The sequence below is a fragment of the Neoarius graeffei genome, chromosome 5 (genome assembly GCF_027579695.1).
Source record: "Neoarius graeffei isolate fNeoGra1 chromosome 5, fNeoGra1.pri, whole genome shotgun sequence".
Lineage (NCBI taxonomy): Eukaryota > Metazoa > Chordata > Actinopteri > Siluriformes > Ariidae > Neoarius > Neoarius graeffei.
In genome coordinates, this window is record NC_083573.1 from 83,487,125 (window position 1) to 83,508,706 (window position 21,582).

Consider the following 21,582-nt stretch of genomic DNA (forward strand, 5'->3'; position numbering starts at 1 on the left):
TGGGCACATACATACGTCATGAGTGTTACGCAGAGAAAATAAACGTGCATTCTGATTGGATAAAATTAATATCATGGCGGGCTGTTCAAACTGCGGAAATAGTTTGCTCGAGCTACTTTCAAAACACTATAACTTTCCAACCTTAGAACAAAAAACTTTTGTAAGTCTTGAATAAGGTTCGTTAATGTGGGTTTTATTGTTATATTTACTCTGTATATTGCCCTCTGTTCCCCTTTAAGTTTTAATGTTGAACGCCAGTAAGTTTTCAGACTATTTTGATCAAATTAGTAAGCAATTGTGTCAAAAAAAAAAAAGTCCTCTCCGAGACAGCTAATTTTTCAATATAAAATAACATATCTAAAATGACTATTTTCATCCTAAAATGTGGTCAAGATATTGGGACATAAATATTAGAGACAACTAACACAAAGCTTACAGCCTTAGATTTAAAAGCACTATGGAAGTAGTGGATTCTGAATTGTCAAAAAAAAAAGTGTCCTCTCCAAGAATCACTTCATTTGTTTCTCCCAGCCCTGCTTAAAGCTCCACTTCATCTTTATCTTGTAGCAGATTACACAAAACTACCATACACACATGTCAAAAAACTACCTGAAATCTGTTCTTTAACTTGTCCTTCACTTAAAAACTGGTACAAGAACCAGTTTGAATCAGTTTGAATTTTGGACCCCTGTGACACAAACTTTGTACCCTGATTGTAAAACAACCCATATTAATCTGAAATGTAATACCAAATTGATATTTCTTTTTGTGTGTAGAATATGTGGCCCACGCTTTGGAGAGATTAAGGAGACGGAGATTGATTGGGGAAAGCGATGCGTGGACAAGTTTGAAATCCTTGGGATCACTGGAGAAGGTACCTATGGACAAGTGTACAAAGCCAAGGATAAAGACACTGGTAAGATTCTCACTAACTAACAGATTTACTTCCAAACTGATACGGTACCTGTTTAACGGTTTAAAGTGCATATCACGGGTAAATTCAGGAGCAAGATCAATGTAATCCTCCTATTTTATATTAAACTTTGGTCAAATATCTGTCACATTCTGCGCAATTTTTTTTACCTTGCGCAATACCAGAAAAATTCAGTTGAAATCGAGCCATTTGAGGCGAATTGGTCCGTCTCTGAAAAAACTTGGCATTTGGATTTCCCGGCAAACATTGATTTTCGTGACGTCGCGTGCAGGACGCCTCCCTCTGAATCCTATGCCAGCGCTGGTTTGTTTATGAGAAAACGACCTGGTGGTTTTCTGCAAATTTCTTCAACGTTATCGTGTAATTATTAAAATGGTTAACAGATGTATCGTAGGAGGGTAGACAGATGGCCTTGTGCAAAATTACCCTCCTGGATGAGTGTGTAAAGGGACATTCTTTCATATAAAAAAAACCCCCGAAGTTGGTCCAGAATATGCACTTTAAGGGTGGGGTATGAGATTTTTTACCATATTGCTTGAAAAGCTCCTCACACCCATGTTGCAAGCGGTACAATAGAAAGTTTGACCCAAAAAACGAAATATTTTAATCCAGTCTACAGTGTAAAATAAAGGAAAAACGCCATCCAATCCTATCGAGGTACCACCTCAAAATGATTGGATACTGACACGTCAATCAGACTGAAGCCCGCGAGCAGCCTGGCCCTTGTGTGTGTGTGTGAGAGAGCGAGCAGCCCGTCCCCCAACCCGCGCGCTGAGCAAGGAGAGACAGAAATGCATAGAAAAAGGTCCCTCCAAACAACGGGGATTTACACGAAAACGGAAGGAGATAGTCACAAAATTCTTTCACAGTGAGCGCCACAAGGCTCTCCTGAACACACTGATGTAATTTTTTTGTCTGTAGTGTAAAAAATGAGGTCACTAGAGCGAGTTAAAAACGAGTGACTTTTCTGCCAAGTTTACAATGGCAGTCTATGTGGCTGCGTGGCTGTCCTCTCGTCACTTTCAGGCTTCTCATTCAAAAACTGCAAGTCCTGTCGTGTAGGTAGACACATTGTGTGAATCAGGACAAGTGTGGCTACTACTTTTGAGAAAATTGTGTGTGTGGAGTGAAAATTGGGGCTGAAAACACAGTTTAAATGAGAAAGTTTGAGCTATTTTTCCAAGCTCTCTACACTCTAACTTAACGAGACGCGGGGGGTGGGAGCATGGCGAGGGCGGGCTTGTTTCTTTTCAAAATATGGCTTGCGGGAACCGTTATTCCAAAATCTCGTACCCCACCTTTAATGCAATAAAGCCAGCTGTTGTTGTTTTCAGTAGTACTTTATGCAACTGTACCGTTCGTTAATCTGTTTTAAAGGACGTTATGCTTCTTGATCCCTTATTAAACAGGAGCCTTCATTTTACGCTTTATGAGAGTCATCATTGTGTTGACGAGCATTTGAAATCCCTTATCTTTCTGATCTCTCTCGCGCTCTCTCATATTAATCAAGCTGAGATGGTGGCTCTGAAGAAAGTGCGATTAGACAACGAGAAAGAGGGCTTTCCTATCACAGCTATCAGGGAGATCAAGATTCTACGGCAGCTCAACCACAAGAGCATCATCAATATGAAAGAGATCGTCACGGATAAAGAGGATGCTCTGGACTTCAAGAATGATAAAGGTATGTGCTTTATACACGAGGCAACAGGGGCAAAACAGATATTGGTTATTTTTCATATGACTTCAGTGTAAATAATCGAACTTAGCAACAGGATTTCACAATGAATGATCAGATATCTTAAATATTAATCAGCACTATGGGTTTTTTTTTTAGCTCTGAAACTTAACATTTAATCTATGGGTGGTGTAAGTGGGTAGCACGGTCGCCTCACAGCAAGAAGGTTCTGGGTCCAAAGACGTGCGGTTAGGTTAATATGGGACGGCCTTGAGCGAGGCACCGAACTCCCGACTGCTCCCCGGGCGCTGTTAGCATGGCTGCCCACTGCTCTGGGTATGTGTGTGCGCGCATTCACTGCTTCAGATGGGTTAAATGCAGAGAGGAGTTTCACAAGTGTGTGATGAATAAAGTTGTGCTTTCTTATAATTTATTCCGCAAAATCAGCTATAAGCCATGTACGACAAGATTGTGGATATAATAAAACATTTATTCCGCTCATTCACCGGATATCGAGAAACGGAGCATTTTTATTTTTATTTTTTGCAAATTTGATAAATAAAAACGTTGTACAAAACGTCTAAGAAAATAATTTTCGCTTAGAATGTAAACAAACCGGCGAAATGACAGGAACAGTTTGTGAAAAATGCTATAACAATTCTTGAAAAAAAAAAAGGTGCGATTTTACCATCAAATACTTTTATTCCGTATTTTGTTGCACACTTTTTTTGGGGGGGTCGTTTTTTTCTTTAGGGTGTTTTGGCAGGTTAAAGGGCATATTCTGGACCAATTTCGTGGTATTTATTTATTTTATATGAAAGTATGTCCCTTTACACACTCCATGGATGCAAACGGCGGGCCTTTTGGCGGATGCCGCCTTTTTCACGGCTGTCTGGGGGACTTGTGTGAATCGCACAGATCCGATGAGTTGTGGGGTTTTTTTGGGGGGGGGGGGGGCTTGGAGTGTCTGATTATAATTTCATCAAAGTAAATTCTGTGTTAAAATGCTTCCTAAATAAGCAAATGCCGTTACAGTCCATGAAACATAGGAAGTATAAGTATGAGAAGAAAACAGTAAATCAGAAAGCTGCGCACGTAAAGCCAATTACGTAACTTACGTTGGACTGATGGAAATCCTTGCGCGTGCAGTGAAGTGCAGCCAGCAGCAGATAATGGCGTGCAGCCAATTGGCTTTACGTGCGCAGCTTTCTGATTTACTGTTTTCTTCTCATACTTCCTATGTTTCATGGACTGTAACGGCATTTGCTTATTTAGTAATTTTAATACAGAATTTACTTTGATGAAATTATAATCAGACACTCCAAGGGCCCCCCCCCAAAAAAAAAAACTCATCGGATCTGCGCGATTCACACAAGTCCCCCAGACAGCCGTGAAAAAGGCGGCATCCGCCAAAAGGCCCGCCGTTTGCATCCATGACACTTATCCAGAAGGGTAATTTTGCACAAGGCCGTCTGTCTACAGCAGAAAAAATAAAATAAAACGCGTCTGGAAAAATCCCAAGGGAGTCTGGAGCCAGATTCGTAACGTCACGTGCGGAAGCACCAGCAGGCTGCGAGAGCTTTGCACGGTTTCAGTGCACAGCCTGTGTAGACCAAGCGCTCCCATTTCTCTCTCATTGTCCGGTCTTTTGGGAAACGATGAGTACTAATCCCATCAAGATTGGTGTTGCTACACCCTCCTACGATACATCTGTTAACCATTTTAATAGTTACGCCATAACGTTGAAGAAATTTTTAGAAAACCACCAGGTTGTTTTCTCATAAACAAACCAGCACTGGCATAGGATTCAGAAGGAGGCGTCCCGCACGCGACGTCACGAAAATCAATGTTTGCCGGGAAATCCAAATGCCAAGTTTTTTTCAGAGGCGGACCAATTCGCCTCAAATGGCTCGATTTCAACTGAATTTTTCTGGTATTGCGCAAGGTAAAAAAATTGCAGAGGATGTGACCGATATTTGACCAAAGTTTAATATAAAATAGGAGAATTACACTGATCTTGCTCCTGAATTTACCCGTGATATGCACTTTAAAGGTGCGTTACCGCCACTGACTGGGTTGGAGTGTGGAACAGGAGATATTTGGGGGGGGAACGACACAAAACTATATTCTCTTAGCTCTTTTCGTTTCTTTTAAGATTGAGTGGAATAACTGTTTTATTCTATCCACATTGATTGGAATTTGAGAAACGGAGCATTTTAATTTTTTTGCAGATTCGATAAATAAAAACGTACTTACGACAATCATTTTCGCTTAGCGGACACCTGACAAATTGCATACATGCGTAGTAAAATATTCAAATTTTATTTTCCTTTGAGTTTTTGGAATATATATATATATATATATATATATATATATATATATATATATATATATATGAGTGATTCCACGCTTATGGGTACTGAAATGGGGACATGAACTATTTTTAAAAATTCACCTAAAACCATTTTTTTTTTTTTTTTTACCATCAGGTCACAAAACATGTAATCTTTAATGAATGATATGTTAAAAGATAACTTTAATTTTCTGAGATGTAATAAAAACATATTTATATGCCAAAGTCAGAACGTAACAGAAGTGTTGTGGACATATATATTCTCAATTTTAACAATGTAGAATTACTTTTTGAAACATAGGAAGGTGATGTTTTAGCAAATATGATTAATAAACATGTGTAGTAGAATAAACATACACATTCTTTCAATAAGATTAACATGGTATATAGCTAGATTGTAATTAATTTGTAACAGACGCGAGATGGACAATCGTAACAGAAGTAATGTAACAGACATCATTTTGGAACTCATAGGCTTGACTTTGGCATATAAATATGTTTTTATTACATCTCAGAAAATTAAAGTTATCTTTTAACACATCATTCATTAAAGATTACATGTTTTGTGACCTGATGGTAAAAAAAGAAATGGTTTTAGGTGAATAAGTTCATGTCCCCATTTCATTACCCATAAGCGTGGAATCACACATATATATTTTTTTTTAAGATTGGTTCAGCAAATTTTAATGCTTAAAGATGAACGTAAACGAACCGGTGAAATGACCGGAGCAGTTTGTGAAAAATGCTGTCATACAGTAATTCTTGAGAAATAAAACAACATTCTTACCATCAAATAATTTCTTTCCATATTTTTATTTTTTAGGGTTTTGTTTTCGAGTAGAGTTCTTATTTCGTCCTCAGTTGGTTCAGCAACATGCGCCGCCATTTTGTTTTTCTCTACTCACAGTATATAAGCTGATATCCTAGTAGTAGAGTAGCCAATCAGAGCGTGCGATTGCTCATATCCAGTGAACGTGGACAGAAGAGTATGTATTGTTTCTGTAGTAGCAGTTCATACACATGGACTTGTACAGCAGACGCTGCACATAATCAAATGCTGTGTTCACACTTATACCGGTACGAAAGTGGTATAACTATCGATACAAAGTATACCGGTACAGTTTAGTGCATCTGTCCACACTAGCGAGAAATCTTTCTTTCACGGTAGTTGAAATGTGCGTGCGCGAAATATTTCCGTGGTAACCGAGTAACTTCCTTCCGAGAATATATGGCATCCGTTATTTCGAGATCTCGAGAAAACAAAACAATTATTTCGTGATCTCAGCTGGATCACTGTATCTCCGTCGGTAGAGACGAAGCCGGGCCAGTCTTCTGCGGAGGTGCCGCGGACTCATTTTGAAATTATCCCTTATTAAAAGACTCAATGCAATCTCTCCCACTGTCAACCCCTGATCAAAATACTGCCTTATTAGGTGATCGATTATTCCAGACATTCTAATTACCAAAGTTGCGTCTATACAGAATGAGAAATAGCCCCAAAGTCGCACATCACAAGTCTCTTGGTGCACCTGAATGGACCATTTCTCAGCTGTTTACTCGAGATCATGAAATAATTGTTTTGTTTTCTCGAGATCGCGAAATATCGGTTTTGTTTTCTCGAGATCTCAAATTAGTTGTGTTGTTTTCTCGAGATCCTGAATTAATTATGTCGTTATCTTGGGATAACAAGGTGAATAAAAAAAAAGAATTATATGAAGGGCCTCTCTCGGCTTCCAGACAGATGAAACAACGTGTGTGTGTGCTTTTTGTTGTCAGTGTACAGTCTGTATTTCTGGTGGTCATTTATTCAGTCGAATCGTATAAAACGCACGAGGCAGTTGAGAAAGAAACAAACGAATCTCCTTTCTTCACTATTTTATTCAGTGAAGACATCGATTGAGGTGTGTGACTTTGCGCATGCGCATTATATTTGTATCGATACAGAACCGCTTCATCTGTCCACACTACAGCGAAGCGCTACAGTACCGATACTGTACCGGTACGAAACCCATACAGTTATACCGCTACAGTACCGGTATAGTTGCTAGTGTGGACAGGTGTTGCGGTACGAAAGTAGTTTCGTATCGGTACAAAATCCCTAGTGTGGACAGGGTACAAGCCTAATAGCATGTGCTGTGTACACAAGTTAGAAAAACATGGTAGTCATTTATTGATCCTTAGTTCTGTTCTCATTGAAGTGTGTGTGTGTGTGTGTGTGTGTGCATGCATTGATTGTGAACTCTCTGACAGGGGCATTTTACTTGGTGTTCGAGTACATGGACCATGACTTGATGGGGCTTTTGGAGTCTGGCCTAGTCCATTTCAATGAGTCTCACATCAAATCCTTCATGCGGCAGTTGCTGGAGGGTCTGGACTACTGCCACAAGAAGAACTTTCTGCACAGAGACATAAAGTGCTCCAACATCCTGCTCAATAACAAGTCAGTGTGCTTCAGAAAGTCTATGATACATGGTTTGTTCCTGACTCGACTGAGCACGTTATTGTATGCGTTAATTTATGAGCTTGTTGCTGGTTGTGTTCTTTAAATAGCACCATCCAAACTGAAACCTTTTTTTTAATTCGTATTCCCTCATCTTAAGGGGCCAGATAAAGCTGGCGGATTTTGGATTGGCTCGACTCTACAACTCTGAGGAAAGGTCAGTGTTCTCATATTAAGCTTAAATAAGACTAAGATTAAAGAGCTAGCACTGTCTGGAGTCATCACGATGTTTTATTTGCGTTTTTAGCCGACCCTACACCAATAAGGTGATCACACTGTGGTACCGTCCACCTGAGCTCCTGCTTGGGGAAGAGCGGTACACGCCTGCCATCGACGTGTGGAGCTGCGGGTAAGACACGAGCTCTGTCGTCGAGATCTGTATAGCAAGCCGGTCTTTATCGTTTCCAGAGGTTAAATTTCCTGCTGCGATCCTTTCTTCTCTTCCAGGTGCATTCTGGGTGAGCTCTTCACCAAGAAACCTATTTTCCAAGCCAACCAAGAGCTGGCCCAGTTGGAGCTAATTAGGTAACTTGGTCTTCAGAGACGTAACACGTGTTTGGTCGGATGTTGCACGCTGCCGTGAACTAACACCATCTCGTTTTCTCTTCAGTCGTATCTGTGGCAGTCCTTGTCCTGCTGTGTGGCCCGACGTCATCAAACTGCCATACTTCAACACCATGAAACCAAAGAAACAGTACCGACGCAGGCTCCGCGAAGAGTTTGCTTTGTGAGTAACAGCACAAGCGATTTTAATACAGGGAATAGACTGGAACACATTATAATGGAGAGGTGCGGTGTAAGATATAAATAATATTGGCTGGCGTTGAGTGGTATATCGGCTATATTCCATTCAGCTAGCATGAGGTAGCTGAATGGAATATATCTGATATACTACGAAAAAAGCGCCATTATTATTATTATTATACATTCCTTTTGGGTGTTTAATGCGTCTTTCTCTTTTAAAATTCTTTCAATCTTCCGTATCGAAGCAAACTTGGCGGCCATGTTTGTTTACAAATTGTCTGTCGCTTGATGGCGCGGAAGTCTGACGTCTCCGACGTGTGATGTCATGTTGTCTTGACAGCCATGCAGTACCGTAAACCATACTCGACGCTCATTCTCCACTGGGTAGAGTGATGTAATACACATAGGATAAGCGATATTATAGCAATATTGCATGCTATCAAACCCGTTAGAAGGTAGAGCTGGGCAATATGGCCTAAATAAAAATCTTTAATTTTTTTCACAAAAAATCCGATTTTCGATTTTAATCGATTTCCCCCCCCACTAAAAATCAAACTACAGATGACAAAGAAATGGTTCAAAACAAGTTTTACCTTTATTTTGCTTTCACTTAAATTTCTCCTTTGGGGTTAAAGTGCAACCAGAAACCAAAAAGAAGCCCAAAAACAAGCCTGTAGATGAGATGGCAGACCATGCCACTGTAAACAGTGAGAACGTACAGTAACTTTTAGAAAGCTTTCTCCAACATAGCTTAGTTTCAAACTGGCCCTGACACAATGCACCCTCAAACTTAAAAAAAAAAAAATGCCCCCTAAAAAAAAATGTGTATATATATATACATATGTAACTGCCGCAATAAGATGCCCTGCCCCAACGGCGCGTGCCTTACAAAGAACGTTATTTACCAAGCCACCGTTGAGAGTGAGCGCGGTAAGGAAACCTATATCGGGCTTACGGGAGATACATTCAAGTCACGCTACAATAACCACACTGCGCCATTCCATCACGAGGGCAAGCGTCACGCAACAGAGCTGAGTAAACGTATACGGACTCTAAAGGAATCCGGAGAGAATTATATACTGACATGGGACGTTGTAGCACGTGCTCCGACATATAATAATAGCACTAAGCGCTGTAATTTGTGCCTCGCGGAAAAATATTACATTGTATGCAAACCACACCTAGGCACGCTAAACAAGCGTAATGAACTAGCCAGCGCATGCTGGCACGCTAGTAGGTTTATTTTAGCAAACATCTTTTGAGTATAAAAGTAGCCGTGTACTGATATTCTTGATGCACCTGATGAGAGAGCAAGTTGCTCTCGAAACAGGCTTGTCGTGCGCAATAAAATCATGCGTACAAATTAAAGTATTTTCTCTCTTTGTTTTGTGTGTGTGTGTGTGTGTGTATATAATGTGTTATTTCCCAGCTGGGAGGTCTGTATGGTGAAATACCGTGACCGAGGTCTTGAAAGTACTGAGCGAGGCCCTCTGGGCTGAGGTCAGTATTCAAGGCCAAGGTCACGGTATTTCGCCATACGGACCGACCTTAAGTTGGTAAATAATATATTTATTTTTTCTTTCCCAAATTCTAACAGAAAACGAGAGCGCCCGAAAGGGAAAACCGAGCCGAGCCGCCATTTTGAATCCTCATTCACGGCTGTAATGCAAATGGCTTCCTCCTCGGTATACAAGTGCACTTCCATGGCAGGAAAAAAAAAACTACATTTTGCCGCCTATGTCGTCCCCTATTTATACAAAATTGAGTCATTCAGGATTCAGCCATGTTTTTGCTCGGCGTTAGCAACAGTTAGAGGTTTTTATCTTTCTCCTGAAATGTTTTCTTTTATTTCTTCTTCCTCAGGGTAGTAAAACTCGCTTTCGCTGTGAACACTGTCGTTATCGCTATCCATGCTGTAAAATTAATGCTGTTCTCCTGAGAAATGCTGGCAAAAATTTATAAGATTATCAAAATAAAGATAAATGTTGACACAAAATGCTACTATGTTTGTTGTTGTGAACGAGCAAGTCGCCTGAAGTCCGTTACCACCAGCCAATCAGAGTGCAGGATTTGGACTGCGAAAAAATAAAAAATAAAATTGTCCTTTTCAATAAAACTGACAAAATAGGAAAAAAATCCCGACTTTTCCACCGTACGGGTATGTATGGGCACCATGTCTTTTGCATAGCATCTGTGATTGTCTTCCACCGCGCCTCGTTCTGATCATCAGGCACACAGTTGGAAAACGTGTCGGGGACGGTTGCTTGCTTTACTGTGGATGGTGCGCTCGTGCTGTGGCTGTGTTCATTCCACTGGGAGCAGCACTTCTCCCGCTCCGCTGCGTGCTTCTGTTTAAGGTGTTGGAATAAATTTGTCGTGCTGCTTCCTTTGGAAGCAACCGTTTTCAAACACACCTTACAGCAAGGACTTGTTTGGTCTGCGTCCGACGCCGCAAAACCGAACCAATTCCAGATCACAGAGGAAGTTATTCCTTTCTTGGGCACAAGTTGTGGCTTTCCCCCGATCGCTGCCATGTTTGTGTGTGTCTATGGCAAGTGCGCGGGAGGAGGGCTATAGTGTCAGTGCCCGAGCCGTCCCTGGTGCCCGATTCGTTCTGCACATGCGCAAATGGGAGTGTCGGTGGCGGAAGTTAAAACTGAGAGAAAACCGATTTTCAAAAAAACACATCGTCCTTAAATGTAAATTCGAATTAATCGATAAAATCGATTTATTACCCAGCTCTACTAGAAGGGAGTAGAACACGTGTTTTTGTTCCATTGAAAAAGTGTCCTGTATGTATAATAACGCACCATAATCAATCAAAGTCCTTCCCACGCCACGTGGCGCATAGAGCGGCGCCGATCTCCGTTTCCGTAGCTCTCGGCCTCTCGCCTATTATATAGCTAGGGTTACAGTGGGGCGAGTCCTCTGGTAACTGCGAGAGTTTGACTCCCTACTCGCATCTGTATTGCAGCGTGCCTTGCCAGATGGCAGTAGGTACCATTTTTATGATGGTCTTTGGTATGACCCGACCGCGAGTAGAACTCGGGATCTCCCGATCGAGACGCGGACACGCTACCACTAGGCCAACTCGCGGTCAGTACACCACAATGCAAGGTCATATGTAGTCGCGAGTTTACAGACTTTAGGGCTCTGAACTCCAAAGACCAGGTCTGACCCACGCCAACCAGTTGGCACTAACGCACCCGTGTGAAATAGTGTGCTGCTCTACTTTTTATCTTGACTTCGTCCCACACCGTACACTTGACCGCCAACCAGTACGCATACAGTAGATGTCAGAATATGTGCGTACTCTCTGTCCGGTACTCAGCTAGCCACCTAAAGCCACCTGTCACATCCGCCTGTTATTACCAGTCAGTAACAGATAATCATTAACTCTCTGGATCCAAGAACAGCATGGCCAGGAAACCCGTCCGTTCAGATCTGACTGGACCGAACAGTTTTGGTTTTTTATTTGACCGGACCACATCAGTGCTAAACCAACATGCTTGATATGCATGCAGACCGTAGCTGTCTGTGTAAGAGCAAATTATATTATTTGCCACAAGAAAAGCTAATAATAATAAAAAAAAAATCTGTATTTATAGCCTGATGTTATTTGGTAAGCACATATTTTAAGTGTCTGACTAATGTGTCAGTGTGTTATTGCGGTGTTTTTAAAATTGACAAACTGAGAATACGTCTCCTCTTCCTGTGTGTGAGAGAGAATATTCTCCAGTCGGACTCTCTTTGCTCGCAGTCTCAATCGACTCTTCTTGAGGTCACTGTGGGTTTTAAAGGTGCTGTTGGTTATCTTTCTCGATATGAAAAGCTCTTGATGTTTTGCAGACGTTTGCACAGTTTAACAGTCCTCATTAACGTTAGTATTGGTATGCAGACATGTCCGGCTTTTGTAGAAAACTTGACGCTGGGGGCGTGGTGGATAAGGCGCCATACCATAAATCCGGGGACCCGGGTTCGATTCCGGCCCGAGGTCATTTCCCGATCCCTCCCCGTCTCTCTCTCCTGCTCATTTCCTGTCTTTACACTGTCCTATCCAATAAAGGTGCAAAAAGCCCCAAAAAAAAATCTTTAAAAAAAAAAAAAAAGAAAACAACACTTATCTTTGCATCAGGATGCTCAGTCCTTTCCACTTGTTGGTGTGGTCGATGACGCGGTATCCTGTTACAGGAAAATAACTCAATTGGTTGTAAATTGCTGTGTGTGTGGGGGGTCAAAAATGTTTTTCTTTTCACTTTTATTAAAAATGTGACTCTTTTTTGTAATGTTCTCAAAACAAGTTAGTTCCTCATCTCATTATCTCTAGCCGCTTTATCCTGTCCTACAGGGTCGCAGGCAAGCTGGAGCCTATCCCAGCTGACTACGGGCGAAAGGCGGGGTACACCCTGGACAAGTCGCCAGGTCATCACAGGGCTGACACATAGACACAGACAACCATTCACACTCACATTCACACCTACGGTCAATTTAGAGTCACCAGTTAACCTAACCTGCATGTCTTTGGACTGTGGGGGAAACCGGAGCACCCGGAGGAAACCCACGCGGACACGGGGAGAACATGCAAACTCCACACAGAAAGGCCCTCGCCGGCCACAGGGCTCAAGCCCGGACCTTCTTGCTGTGAGGCGACAGCGCTAACCACTACACCACCGTGCCGCCAAGTTAGTTCCTGTTATCACTTAACATTATCGCAGAAATGCAGCTAGTCATGTTATTGAGGTTACAAAGCTCTCCACCTCAGAAATGTTCCTGTGTCTGAAAACTTTAAAGAAACAGCTTTACTTCAAAGGCCGTATTCAGATAACCCGTGTCTTGTGCTTCGCGCAGCGCTAAGTCGTAGGAGTTATAAGCAGTGGTTTTTTTGGGTTTTTTTTTTTTACAGCTCATTGAAAGAGTTGCAGCATTTTTTTTTTTTTTTGCGTGCTTCTAAATCCAGCACTTATCCTAATCTCAGAATGAAATTAAAAAATGGTTCTGGTTTTGGTAATCCTTTCAATCAAGAAATCGTGGCTTTGCCAGCGCAAAGCAGTTTTGTTGCCGATTTATCTGCTGTTTATAAAGCACTGGGCTGCATTTCCAAAAATAAACGCGTCTCCTCATAAAAAACTTCACCACTGCAAGTGCACACGTTTTCAAACAATGCATCTCTGCCATATAAGCCTCTTTGGGTTATCTGACCAATCAGAATCGAGACGTGAACAGCGCTGTGTTATCGGAGGCTTTACAAGCAGACCTTAATCAACCCCTGATGTGAAGTTCATTTAAGTGCACTGATGTTTGCCCTTCCTTAACAGCATTTGATAGAAACAATCTGTTCAGTTTGATTCTTTCTTGCAAAGTACAGGGTGTTTTGAAAATTTTGATGATATTTGAGATGTACACTACCGTTCAAAAGTTTGGGGTCACTTTGAAATGTGCTTATTTTTGAAAGAAAAGCACTGTTCTTTTCAATGAAGATCATTTTAAACTAATCAGAAATCCACTCTATACATTGCTAATGTGGTAAATGACTATTCTAGCTGCAAATGTCTGGTTTTTGGTGCAATATCTCCATAGGTGTATAGAGGCCCATTTCCAGCAACTCTCACTCCAGTGTTCTAATGGTACAATGTGTTTGCTCATTGCCTCAGAAGGCTAATGGATGATTAGAAAACCCTTGTACAATCATGTTAGCACAGCTGAAAACAGTTGAGCTCTTTAGAGAAGCTATAAAACTGACCTTCCTTTGAGCAGATTGAGTTTCTGGAGCATCACATTTGTGGGGTCGATTAAATGCTCAAAATGGCCAGAAAAATGTCTCGACTATATTTTCTATTCATTTTACAACTTATGGTGGTAAATAAAAGTGTGACTTTTCATGGAAAACACAAAATTGTCTGGGTGACCCCAAACTTTTGAACGGTAGTGTAAATATCCCAGGAACTACATAGTCCAGGCAAATGAAACTGAACAGACTTGATGTTGAGTGATGTATAAGATTTATTCCTCAAAATTTGAATGAGAAATTCAGATACGGTATGTGGATTCCATGAACGGTTTCACAAGTATTCAGCATGCGCACTGCCTGAGACAGACACGCACACACAGACAGTCTTCCTCTTTGAACTTTTTGTGCCGTGTCCAAATCTGCATTGCAGTTGGTGCATTTTTTTTTTTTAAGCGAATTCTCTCATAAATGCACGCTGCGCAGTCTTGTTCGAGCGTACTCTAACACGCAAAACACCTTTTGTTCTCCAGCGAATGGCATTTCTATACCTAAAAAGATAGAAAACATTAAACATAAAATTTTGACCTGTTTCCACACGTGCTGTTAAAATTTGAGGTCAATTGAACGAGACTTGGCAAAGTTATTAGTAGGGATGAGCGAGTACAGCATTATCTGTGTCTGTTAACCATATGAATTATCTGTATCCGTACTCGGTGAGCAGGATTTAACCCAGAAGTGGGTCTGGTTGTCTTGAAATGGGCGGGGCTTGCTTTAACCAGTCTGTTATTTTAAAGGGGAACAGAGGGCAATATATAGAGTAAATATAACAATAAAACACACCTTAACGAACCTTATTCAAGACTTACAAAAGTTTTTTGTTCTAAGGTTGGAAAGTTATAGTGTTTTGAAAGTAGCTCGAGCAAACTATTTCCGCAGTTTGAACAGCCCGCCATGATATTAATTTTATCCAATCAGAATGCACGTTCATTTTCTCTGCGTAACACTCATGACGTATGTATGTGCCCAGTTGTGTTGGCTCATTGAGGTTGGGAATAGCACGTGTGAATCGGAAAGTAGGATGAATTGTAAGTGATCGGCTACACGATGCCACCGTGTGTTGCTTTCGGGTATAATAACAGGACTGATGGAAAGCATAACGACCCTCCAGACGTGTCTTTTGCGGGATCTCTTCGTATGATTCGACAGAGCTGTCGCTTTCACTTGATGCGCCCGACGCCATGATTACACGCTTCTCTCCTAGTGCAGTGGGTAGGGCTGACGTCACGGTCTTTTAAAAATGGCGACTCTTGTGCCGTTTAGCGTACCGACTATTATATTTACAATTACCAAGATATTTCGTTGTTTTCTAGTATATAAATTTGATAGAATACTTAAGAATACGTTACTTTGTCACATCAGCAACTGTATATATTATATTTGGTACCCCTTTAAGCATGCAATTGATATGGGTTGATCAGAAATTGTTATATTTATTGCTGATTAGAAAACTATTTACAGGACAGCATCAGCATTGAGCTTTAGATCAATAGTTTTGATCACGATAGCAAACGAACTATTTACAGAACAAGTTTTGCAACAATGAATACAACACGTGGTTGCAATTATGAAATGTAATGAACAAGAGTTTTCATACTCAACTTTCTTTTTTTAACTTTTAATTTTTATCATCAGTGTGATTTTTTTTTTTTTTTTTTTTTTTATTTCCACACCAGGTGTGTGTGTAGCTTAATTTGTAATATTATTTATATCACTACTACCTAGAAAGTGTCAGACACTCAGTGCGTGAAGTAAAATAAAACTGGTTAGAGCCAACTGACGGTTTAAAAAAAAAAACTCCGAAGACCGGCAGAGAGAGAGAGCGAGAGTGTGTGTGTGTGTGTGTGGCTTAATTTGTAATACTTATACCACTACTACCTTTATTTTTACATGAATTACAGCAAGAAAGTGTCAGACACTCAATGCGTGAAGTCAAAAAAACTGTTTTTAACCGACAGTTTAAAAAAAAAGAAAAAAAATCTCCAACAGGCAGAGACGCAACGCGAGTCGCTTTCTACCAAGCACCACGTCTGAACGAACCCACGTTTACCAGAACTCTACTGGTTGTTATAAGTAAGTACAAACTGAAATAAAAACAAACTTGAAGCTGAAGAAACCCGAAACGTTAACGGAAAAGAGCCGCAAACCTGAGTGTCTGAGGGAGAGACAGAGAGCTGTTCTCTGTGTGAGTGAGCAGAGCGGTGTGTGTAGGGGAGTGACGCTGTGTGAGGATTTTCATTCAGTTCGAGCACAGATATTGACTCGTATTACTCGTATAAAACTCGTGCTCGGCAAAAGTACTTTATCCGTACCGGATACTTGTTTCAGTTGAGTATCCGGCTCAACTCTAGTTATTAGATTGTGAAATGATATTTCATTTTTTTTAAACACCCTGTATTTCAGTAAGTGTTAGTGGATTTCTAACAAAACTGTATCAATGTTGTCAATGGGCCCATTATTAAATATCCCTTATGGACAACCCAGAACTTGTGCTCCAAACCATTTTGGCTTGAGTGGTTTATTAGCTTGTAATTGGACACCTGTTTAATCTCCTTGTTATCCCCCGCTGGCCAAAAGGCCCGAAGAGGGATTGTGTCGTGGTGACGTCCGTCCCGGGAAGGGTGCTCACATTCTGAAATCAACTCCTCTCACAATTTTTGGAGGAATTTCACCAAACTTGGCAGGATTCTTTGATATATGTCGGTAATACACGTGTTGTAATTTCGTTCAATTCGGTCACATTTTATTGGAGTTACAGCCGTTGATTAACACAATTATAATGTGACAATTTCATGAGCGTGCGTTTTCCTTCTGAAATCAACTCCTCTCACAGTTTTTGGAGGAATTTCATCAAACTTGGCAGGATTCTTTGTTCTATGTCGGTAATACACATATTGTAATTTTGTTAAATTCTGTCACATTTTACCACAGGTACAGCCCTTGATTACAAAATTATACTTTGACAATTTTGATTGTTTTCCTTCTGAAATCAGCTCCTCTCACAATTTGTGGAGGAATTTCACCAAACTTGGTAAAAGGCTTTGTTATATGACAGTTATACGCAGATTGAAATTTCGTTTAATTTGGGCGAATTTTACCAGAGTTATGCCCTTGATTATTAACAAACTTCTTTTTTGGCAATTTCATCAAGGTGTGCTTGCTTTCTGAAATCAACTCCTCTCTCAATTTTTATCCCCCGCTGGATGAAAGGCCCGAAGAGGGATTATGTCGTGGCGACGTCCGTCCCGGAAAGGGTACTCACCTTCTGAAATCAACTCCTCTCACAATTTTTAGAGGAATTTCACAAAGATTTATTTATTTATTTATTTATTTAAAATATATTTTTTGGGCTTTTGTCACCTTTATTTGGATAGGACAGTGTAGAGACAGGAAATGAGCAGGAGAGAGAGAGACAGGGAGGGATCGGGAAATGACCTCGGGTCGGAAACGAACCCAGGTCCCCGGATTTATGGTATGGCGCCTTATCCACCTGAGCCATGACGCCTCCATTTATTTTTATTTTTTTAAACTTGTGTGGCTTGATCTGTCCTCTTCTGCTGCTATCCACGGTGCTGCTGCAACAAATAGGACATTTCCCCATTGTGGGATAATAAAGGTGGTCTTATCTTAAAACTTGACAGGTTTCTTTGTTATATGTCATTAATACGAATGTTGCAATTTTGTCCAATTCAGTCACATTTTACCAGAGTTATGGCACAGTTGCCAGTGGGGGATATTGTGCTCTCCGAGCACTCTTGTAGTACGACTGCTGCAACACTTCACTGAAATGCATATCATTTATTCAGGGTTTAGTTATGTGATGAATTAAGTATTCCAAGATGGCTTTCATTCATTTCAGCAGTTCATTCTATAAATGCAAAACCCCATATTGCTTTAGTACAGACATCAAGCAGTATAGAAACAACATAGTGACTCTCTTACATTTCATCCTGCCATTATTGAAAAGCAATAATGAAAATGTTGCAATTTTTTCTACTTTAATGACTGCAGTTCAGTTACTCCTTTTCCACCAAGCCAGTTCAAGGGCTGATTTCGGATCTGGTGTCTAATCTTGAACCGTTTCGTCAGGTAAACTGGTTCAAGGGCGGCACCAACACTTTACTAGCCGAAGAACGGTTTACAACAGGGGTTGGGTCAGATTATCATGACCAACTCTGCGAAAGCCATTTTTAAACCTTCAGAGCTAGTGTAGTGTCGAGTTTGCGTAACCCGAAGAAGGAGCTAAAAAAACGAAGCCAGGAGCAACAGTTGTAAGGTGACCATGTAGGTCCGCCATTGGTGTTTGGTGCTAGCTTTGGTAGGAAAGCGGAGACACATGTTATATTGCGTGTACAGGGCTCGACATTAACAGTAGCCCGATTGCCCGGGGCAACCACTCAATAGATTCGGACAACCAGACTCTCACAAATGCTTGCCCAATCGGGCAACTACCCAAATATGTCAACTTGCGTGAAAAACGATGTTTATTCATTCATATTATGATGAAATTCCATCACGATTTGCGATTGTTTGACTCGGAAAGACCGCGTCCATGTTATCATTACGGGATGTTCAACAACTAGCGGAATTCACATTTGCACATCGCGGGCTCGCAATGCAGTTTCCCATTGCTAATAATTATCGCGTAGTGCATATTCAGTGTTCTAATCAGACCCTCCAGGATTTCGCGATGTTGCGATTTGCAACTTCAACGCGAATTCAGGGCGGTGTTGCAATTATATCCAATCACCGCAACTTTCCCGCAAATTTGACCAATCGTTGGCGTCGTCTTGAGGTGACGTCGACAAACTACCTTCCGCCTTACTTCCGTGTATACGTTCAAGAGAAGCAGCATGTGCGCAGTGTTGCCAGATTGGGAGGTTTTAAGTGCATTTTGGCAGGTTTTGATTTTGGGCTGGAAAATGTCAGCAGTATCTGGCAACATTGCATGATGTGCAAGTCAGTGTTTATATAGGCTTAAATTCTGTTACTGAAAGTGTGTTATGTTTACAGTGAAGGACTGTGTGCACTTTACATTATTTTTTTACTTAATACAAGAAATTAATGGATGCCAACATTTTTGCCAAAATGGTATTTTATTTTCCATTGTTTAGGCAGCTTCAGCATCATACTGTGAGATTCTGTTCAAATTGTTTTTTTTTTTCTTCTATGAAGCCTGAGCCATTTATTTTATTAGTTTATAATTATTGTTTAATTTAGTCTTCAGGAGAGACTGCCTGCACACAGTACTAGTATTAATAGTTTTTTTCTTGCATGAAAGCTGAGGCATTTATATTATATTTTAAGGTAACTTCATGTTGTGCTGTGAGGTTCTCTGCACTTTAACTTTTGAACCAACAGGTGCATTTGGATAAGTAAAGCCTATTTTTCTGCATTTTTGTCGTCCTGGTAATCTTTTATATTGGTAAAGTTGTTTATAGGACCATTTCTCAGTGTCTTTGTTTTTTTTTTTTTTTATCAATAGTTTTTCAGTAATAACTTTTAATATTTAACATATCACTCAATTTTAATCAAAAAAAGAGAAAATCGCAACAATTTCTTTCACTTCCTCCCGCAATGTCTCATCTCATTATCTGTAGCCGCTTTATCCTGTTCTACAGGGTCGCAGGCAAGCTGGAGCCTATCCCAGCTGACTACGGGCAAAAGGCGGGGTACACCCTGGACAAGTCGCCAGGTCATCACAGGGCTGACACATAGACACAGACAACCATTCACACTCACATTCACACCTACGCTCAATTTAGAGTCACCAGTTAACCTAACCTGCATGTCTTTGGACTGTGGGGGAAACCGGAGCACCCGGAGGAAACCCACGCGGACACGGGGAGAACATGCAAACTCCGCACAGAAAGACCCTCGCCGGCCACGGGGCTCGAACCCGGACCTTCTTGCTGTGAGGCGACAGCGCTAACCACTACACCACCATGCCACCCTCCCGCAATGTAATCGCAACAAAAACCTAAAAAAAAAAAACACCGCAACTTTCATCACAATTTTTTGGAAAAAACCCCCGCAAAATCAGACATTTTAGCCCGCAACAATCACAAAAAAGGCCTGCGAAATCCTGGGGGGACTGATTATTGGTATGTCCTTCACTACATGACTAATTACCGTATTACTCGCACAGGGCGCTAGTGTCAATGCTTGTTGATACAGACAGCGTCTGAGAAGGTTGAATAATAAATAAAAAAAAAAAATGTAATATTTGGGCAACCCTGTCTCAAAGTTAACGTAGAGCCCTGGTGTAGACTGTAAGAGTCCTGTGCAGTGCACAGAAAACTACTGTTAATGGTTTGCTTAAAAGGAATCTCACTGTTCTTTCCCATTGCTAAATGAATTTCTTTTCCATCCTGTTTTCCTTGCGGTGTTTAGTATTCCTCCGACAGCCCTGGACCTGTTCGATCACATGCTGGCTCTGGACCCCAGTAAGCGCTGTACTGCAGAACAGGCTCTCAGCAGTGACTTCCTCAGAGATGTGGACCCGACTAAGATGCCTCCACCAGAGTACGAGTGCTCTTATTCCTGATCAGTACTGTATCAATAAAATACTATCAGGGTGGACAACTCCAGATTTATTAACAAGCCCACTGGGAAAGTAAAAGCTCCAGTGGTGCTGCCGATTGATTTTGGTTGTTTCGGAAATTGCATTGACGAGGCTAAACTGTGGTGCGTTAATGCAGACTAAAGGAAACCTAGGAGTACTCGATCAGCACCCTTTTCAATAAAAGTTTCTAATGTAAATGTTTTTAAAATGCCTGCAAAATGTTGTTGGCCAACAGCTGTAAGCTCTGGTATTCTGTGCTTCTCGTTGCATGTGAAAGATATAATTTGAGCTTAGTGTTTATTTCCTCGCAGTATTGGCCCTTTTCCACTACCCTTTTTCAGCTCACTTCAGCCCGACACGGCTCGCGTTTCGACTACCTTAGAGCAGCACGACTCGGCTCGCTTCAGCCCTGCTCAGCACCCAAAACTCGCACGGTTTTGGAGTGGGGCTGAAGCGAGCCAAACCGAGCCGAGTGAGGCTGGGGGCGTGAGGAGACACTCCCCTGTGCACTGATTGGTGAGGAGGAGTGTCCTCACACGCCCACACACGCCCCGCGAGCACGCTGGGATCTGTAAACACCGTAAACCCGGAAGAAGAAAAATTACGAATTACGAGAATTTCTGAAGCCTTATGCGCCTCGCCTCATCTATACGCTCTTGCCAGTATCTGTTGGCGTTGTCGGTGACAACAAGCCACAGCACCAAGACCAGCAACACTAACGACTCCATGTCCTCCATGTTTATTGTTTACTATCCGGGTCGTGAGACTACCGCTTAAAAGATCACTGATGTCACTGTTTGCGCCACCTAACGACATCACGTGACGTCCACCCACTTTCGCTAACTCCACCCAATGTGTCCACCCACTTCCAGCCAGCACGGTTCAGCGCGGTTGTAGTCGAAATGCAACTCCAACAGCCCAACTCAGCCGCGTTGGTAGTGGAAAAGCGGCATATGTGACTTTTATGTATAGTAGGAAGTTTAGCCTACATGACACCTTTGTGGTGGAGTTTTAGCTCATCAGTGT

At 41.4% G+C, this 21,582-nt stretch overlaps 1 protein-coding gene across 1 annotated transcript in view; it reads left to right on the forward strand.

Moving 5' to 3' along the window:
• The window catches only part of cdk13 (cyclin dependent kinase 13), a 37,682-nt gene that overhangs the window by 8,970 nt on the left and 7,130 nt on the right, over nucleotides 1-21,582 (forward strand). The window contains exons 4-11 of the mRNA XM_060922472.1: nucleotides 777-916; nucleotides 2,445-2,615; nucleotides 7,213-7,402; nucleotides 7,563-7,619; nucleotides 7,710-7,811; nucleotides 7,910-7,987; nucleotides 8,073-8,189; nucleotides 20,385-20,516. Of these exons, the coding sequence (XP_060778455.1) occupies nucleotides 777-916; nucleotides 2,445-2,615; nucleotides 7,213-7,402; nucleotides 7,563-7,619; nucleotides 7,710-7,811; nucleotides 7,910-7,987; nucleotides 8,073-8,189; nucleotides 20,385-20,516 (987 nt within the window). The remainder of the gene's footprint in view (nucleotides 1-776; nucleotides 917-2,444; nucleotides 2,616-7,212; nucleotides 7,403-7,562; nucleotides 7,620-7,709; nucleotides 7,812-7,909; nucleotides 7,988-8,072; nucleotides 8,190-20,384; nucleotides 20,517-21,582) is intronic.